General features: G+C 33.8%; 1 protein-coding gene across 2 annotated transcripts; it reads left to right on the top strand.

Moving 5' to 3' along the window:
- The first annotated feature begins 1,234 nt into the window (after positions 1-1,234).
- Positions 1,235-6,248, top strand: LOC116210152 (uncharacterized protein PHLOEM PROTEIN 2-LIKE A4-like). Of its 2 annotated transcripts, none has more exons than XM_031543974.1 (4): positions 1,235-1,385; positions 1,873-2,059; positions 3,547-3,665; positions 5,461-6,248. In XM_031543974.1, exons 1-4 carry the CDS (start codon positions 1,369-1,371, stop codon positions 5,912-5,914), a joined length of 777 nt encoding a protein of 258 aa, XP_031399834.1. In that variant the 5' UTR covers positions 1,235-1,368; the 3' UTR covers positions 5,915-6,248. The 2 variants fall into 2 exon arrangements, with proteins under 2 accessions (XP_031399834.1, XP_031399835.1); XM_031543975.1 differs by having other exon boundaries at positions 1,247-1,385; positions 1,878-2,059.
- Positions 6,249-6,691: the final 443 nt, after the last annotated feature.

Raw genomic sequence — 6,691 nt, 5'->3', positions numbered from 1 at the left:
ATTTTCTTCCAATAAGGGCAAAAATAATGACTAGTTGGATATATATATATATATATATATATATATATATATAATGTATGGATATTTCTTTCAGCTGAGGTAAAATAATAATTTGAGATCTTATTATAAGGCAAAAACTTAAGAAATTATATTTTTTGGGGCAAAATCCAAGAAAATCTCAAAATAACATAATTACAAATCATATGAGTCAAACAAGTAATGGTATACCGAAAAAAAAAAATCGATAATACAAAACTCTCTCACTATTTTAACCTCTATAAATTGGATGACAAAAATAATCTGAATAAGATACTTTGTGTACTATTTAATGTTTCAGTTTCACTAAATTGTACATAAATATAAATCCTACACAAGAAACATCTAATGGTTTACCAAAAAAAAACCCTTGATAATACAAAACTCTGACTATTTTAACATCTTCATATTAGATGATAAAAATAATCTAAATATATGAAATGAACTAAAATATGTTTAGGTAAATTAGAGGTGTGAAGATGGTATAGATATATTAAAAACTTGGAGGGCGAATTGAAAATGTCTAAGTAAATTGAAGGTCTAGAAATGTCGTATACAACTTGGTACTTTTATAATAGTTACAGATTATAGACAGTAGATTATAGATGGAGTTAGTAATAGATTGTTGTCCCTCTCCCTGTCTTTTGTCTAGGGCTAACAGTATTTGACACGACACGATAACACGATATGAATAAGATTCGGAGTTACGCGATTTAGATTAAGACTAAACGTGTTTCGTGTCTAAATGGGTCAAACCCATTTGGACTCGTTAGACCAATTTATATTATGTGTTATCGTGTTAATAAATTTGTTTCACATATTGTATCAATTTATAGAAGAAAGTACACTCAAATCATTTAAATTTGTTTCTATAAATAACCCGTTTATGGTGCTTTTATCATGTTAATCGCATAGTAATGTGTAATATTAATAATGTCATATCATGTAGGTATAATATGTACCTCAAGGTAATTGTGTCATATCATGTAGGTAAATATACATACATATTTAGACACGCTTAATTTAATGGGTTAGACGTGTCGTGTCCGTGTCAACCTTTAATAAACATGTCATGTTCGTGTTTGAAAATCTTGACACGTTTATTAAACGTGTCGTATTTGGGTTTAGAGCTTTCTGACACGAACATATTTAGACACGACCTGTTTAAATACAACACGACATATATGGTCACCCCCACTTTTGTCCTTGTCTTTGGTTCAAATTAAGTTCGTTGACCCCCAATCACATTGCCATTAGCATTCCCATCCCTCATCTTCGATCCTCTAATTTTAGTGCAGAGGCAACTTGATCCATCATCGGGACTTCTCATTAATGGATGAAAACTGCTTGTAAGTTGCTCTCTCCGTCTCTCTCTTTCTCTCTCTCTATTTTGATTTGCCGCCCTTGTGCGGTCATCGGCATCCTCATACAGACTCCTTTATGGTTTTCGATCGTCATATTTATTTCCTGATAAATATCTGGCTTCTCGATAATATATTATGACGACTATTTTCTGTTATAATATTTGCGACAATATATCTGCAGTTTGGAGGTACCTCAGATCTGCTGTTTGAGGAAGAGGGTAATGCCGACTATCGAATGCAAACGAAAACCTTCACGAAATCAATGATTTAATTCTAAATCTTGCTTGATGATGCTCATCAGTTAATTGGGTGCTTGAAATGTTAGTTACCAGGCTCACCAAATACACGGATGATTTTTGACGTACAATGCACTCTGTATCCGTACATTCGGCAGTCTCTTATCTTCCCGTTCTCTTGTTCATTTATTTCCTAATGAAACTAATCTTGACGGCTTCCGCATATAATTGTCTAGTAAAGCATTGGATCAAAGGGATCAACTGCCGGAAGTGTCAGTTGGGACTCACCCATGGAACTATGCAGCTATAATCCAATACGCGGATCCGCCAGCTCTGCCTGCAGATAACACGTCAGAACCAACGAAAGAGCTAGAGGTGGACGAGGCTCTTGGAAAGGGGATAATGATACGCAATAAGAAACAGGCAAGTTTGTGTGATCATGATTATTATTCTCAGTCAACTTGCACGTACGCACCTCAACTAATTCATCTTTCTGAACCAGTCGAAGGCACGTGCCATCTTCATGACAATCCGATATTTGACTTTGCATTTAGATTTTCAGGATTTTATGTTTAGGACCTTTGAATAGTCATGCAGTGTCGCATTAGATCTCATTCAAACTATATTGTTACTGCTTCAACTAATTGATGAGAAACTGGGTTTAATGCAGTCTGTGGCACGTTATTCGTAACTAAAAGGTTCCAGGTCGGGTTCTCCTCAAGTATAGGACTTTCATGCACTTTTGTTTCCCTTCCTGCCTATACAAACCTTCCTTATAACCGATACTTTAATATATATATATATATATATATTAATAAAAGGCCTTCAAATAATTATACAGTCTTGAATGCATTGATGTTGTCGGGAAGACAAAAATCAAATAGAGAAGCATGCAAAAGGTTTGTGCTTGGAGAAATTAGAGTAATTTTAGTTCAATCGCAAGCCCAGGCTGGAGCAGGAAGGACATGAGAAATATCATTAGATTAATTATTGAGAGTCAAATATGGGATCTCTTGATTCTATATATGTTGGGAGTAATTGTCACAGTACTGATCCTCCTTTCCTGAATCTTAAGGTGTTTGTTTCAACTTAATTAAATAAGTATTTAAAAGTTAGTTATAAGAGAAAATGAATGTATGAAAGAGGGAAATATGAGATATAAGGATCTAAACTAGCAAAAAACACTTAATGAAATAATTAGAAAATTTTAACTTATCATTCTTCACTTATTAATGCTCTTTATCTCTCACTAAACTTTTCTCATCCTTATTTATTCCTCCGTTATTCCTATACATGTCTTCCATTAACTAATTAAGTGCTTAATTTTTAAGCACTTAATTAATCAAACACCAGCTTAGTTAGTTAAGAAACTACTTAAGAGGGGGAGAAGTGAGGGAGGAAAAGACATATAAGTTCAACGGTATGCTCGAACATTAGATTTTGATGCTGGCTCAAACTAGGGGCGTTCATCTGACTCAAACCGAATCAAACCAGATATGGAAATAGCATAACTGAGTATTGTTTATTTGGTCTGGATTTTTGGTAGAGACCGATCGAGTAGTGGACAAACATGGCTCAAAACCTTTCTTGAATAATGTTTGTTTACTCCCTTCTTGACCCTCCCCTGTCTAGTCAGAGACTACATTGATGTAACGCTGGGGACTAAATTGATGTAACGGGGATTAAATTGATGTAACATGGATTAAATTGATGTAACGAGGGACTGAATTGATGTAGCGAATGACTAAATTGATGTAGCGATGGACTAAATTGATGCAAAAGTGAAAAGTCGGGAACGAAATTGTTGCAAAAAAAAAGTGAGGGGCGAAATTGATGCAACTTGCGAAAGTCAGGGACGAAATTGCCTATTTACTCAATTCTTTTACCTTGTGGCCGGTCAATTTTCGCAGATGTACAAGGTTGCCTCAGGCAAGAACTGGTTCACAATTTTCCCCAGAGGTCTCACAATTACTTCATTTCACGAACCTTTGCACTGGTACCACAAGACATTGACGGACAAAGATGGGAGGTAACTTCCTACTGATTGTAGCATCATCTGTATTTGCCGAGCTTCTTGAGTAGACGGATCCGAATAACAACGTTTTGTACCCGTTGGATTAATGTTAGATGGAAACATATGCATTTTAATCTATATATATATATATATATAAATGAAAACAAAATCCAAACCGAATTTTCACACCACCACATTATCAAAAATAAGAAATGGAGCTTTCTCACTTTGCCACGTCATCATTTATGTATTAAGGAAACTTTTTATCATTAATTATACAATAGAATATATATATATATATATTATTTGCATATAATCCAACATATATTATATACATTAGTTGCTATTCAGTAAATTTTTTATATTGCAGTTATCGAATTACAGTTCATATATATTGTAGCAAAATAAAGAGTTGGAAACCAATATTAATGAATCTAAAGATAACACACAATCTTGCATAATAGGAATACAAGTAATTTTTCTATTGGCAGCTATATATATATGAATACACATTATAGGAACTATATATAATTGAAAATATATATTGGCCGCTCACATACAAATTTATATTATATATTGGCAACTATATATAGATGCCATATAAATTATAACCTTTATCATCATATTTTCATTTGTAAGAAATGTGTGAGACTCTGCGAACTTATATATATATATATATATATATATACACACATTATGTTGCATGCTCATTCAATGCCAACACCTATCTTACATCATTTTGGTCGTTTCAAAAAGGCTTCATAGGGTTTCCCTTTGCTTATGTTGTTCTAATGATATTTTGCTTGGGGTGTTTATTATTTTCTTTTGATTCATATATTTGCTAACATATATTTATTCGATTCTTTTATTTTCACACATCCTCATATATGTCCTCGGTGTTATTTGATATTTTGCAAACATATTTTAATCCAATTCTTTTTTGTCACATGAGAATTTTTCCTTTCATTATTTTGATTTGTCTCTAGCATAATTAATTTTTGAAGCGCTACAATGGTTAATTATTTGTTAAAAGAACTAGGACCAAAAAAAGATACGTATAGATTGTTTTATTTACTTAGATATCTTCTCTTATAATTCATAATATCTCAATTTCTTCTAATAAGTTTTTAATTCGTGCATATATTTATAACATTTTTCTTCACCAAAATAATTAATTTTTATTATTCTCGTGCAATGCACGGGTATTCAGCTACTTTACATTAGTTATATAGAGGTTAGTATGTTTGATCAGCTCCTTTTGTCGAGAAAACAGTTATACCATATCACAAGGTCACAAGTCAATAAGCGTTCACTAATTCATCTTGGTTTTTAGAAATATCACAAAAAAAATCTACTGTTAACAATTTTTTTTTGTGTGTTTTGATATCATGCTACTTGATATACCCGTTATATATAATACATTTTGTTAGCGTATTTTTACTGTATCAATGCATATTAAGTAATAATTTAAAACCAGATGCTTCTTCTCGAAAACTTAGATGAAAAACTTAATCAAATCTCAGCTTTTCAAGCGATTAATCCGTTAAACAAAGATATCTTTCAATCAGATTGTTGACATATATATATATATATATGTATATATTAATTCTGACTCTTCTCAATAATAAGAGATCTTCACGTAAACTTTCTGATTCATTCAACTCCTCGTTGAATGTGATTGTTTCATGGAGTTTCGTAGTATATGTACTCTCATGTTGTCAGCGAATCCAATACTTTATATAGATGTTCCATCTTAGCGATCTCTAGCTGACAAATCGCTGACAATTTCATTTGAAATTTCGGATAACAGGATCCAAATTACAATAGGAAAACTGCGAAATATTTGTTGGCTCGACGTCTCTGGGAAGTTCCAAACCGTGACACTCTCGCAGGGCATCAAATATGAAATCGTACTTCATGTTAAGTCAGTGGATGCTGAAATAGTTAAATTCGATGCCCCAGTGTCTTTCAAGATTACACTCCCAGATGGATGCAAGGTGGACGGTGAAAGGAATTTCAAGGAACTGCTCAAGGGAGGATCATGGAAGGATATCTCGCTGCATGAATTTATGATGACAACTGAGAATGTAGGGGAACTGCAGTTCTGCATTTACGAGCATGGCGGGACATGGAAGAGTGAGATTGAGCTCGGTGGTATTTCCTTCAAGCCCAAAACTACAATCACCCCTCGGCCTTCTAATCGACAACAACAAAATGTGGATGCACAACAACAACAACAAAATGTAGATACACAACAACAATAACAAAATCTAGATGCACAACAACAACAACAACAACATGCTACTCAGCCTTCTTTCGAGGATCTACCTGCTCAACATACCGCTCAGCCTTCTTCTGAGGATCCACCTGCTCAACATGCTGCTCAGCCTTCTTCTGAATATCCACCTGCTCATGGTGTGCCTTTGTTAGAGGCATTTTATGATTAGAAAAGCCAATAATATGATATCTCGATATTAAGGTAGTTCATATTCGAGGGATATTCATTTTATGATTTAGGTAGTTAATATTTACGTTTTAATTTAGTTTCGTAGCTGTTTCTATTTTTATGAATTAACTTAGATCGATCTCTTGGATGGATTCTAGCATCAACTTCATCGTGTCGAATCAATATAAATGATAGGACAGGGCCCTGAATTTCTGCCTTGGTGTGAGAGTCAGGGTCAGTGTCTGGTAGGAAATCAGAGAGGGCCGCTGCTGCTTTGATGCGGCAGATGAGCTGGAAAATTGGTACCTAGAAAAATAGGTTCTGATGACCTTATCTCATTGGAAACGGCCTTTGGAGCAAAACTCACAGTCTGTGGCTGTGAAATTTTGATATTTTAGGCGAATTCCATCGTTTAGGGCCTTAAACAGATAATTTTATGTTAATTAGGGTGTTTTCGCAATTTTAGGAAAGTTTATTTCTTTTTGTGCGATTTAGGTTTTTTTAAACCTTATTTAAGCTTTGTAAGCCCTAGGGTTAAAGGAGTCGTCTTTTGGATTATCAATAAAATTCAGAACTTTCATGCTTTGTCCAATCT

Source organism: Punica granatum, chromosome 6 (genome assembly GCF_007655135.1).
Source record: "Punica granatum isolate Tunisia-2019 chromosome 6, ASM765513v2, whole genome shotgun sequence".
Lineage (NCBI taxonomy): Eukaryota > Viridiplantae > Streptophyta > Magnoliopsida > Myrtales > Lythraceae > Punica > Punica granatum.
This window is presented reverse-complemented; position numbering and strand designations above follow the sequence as displayed.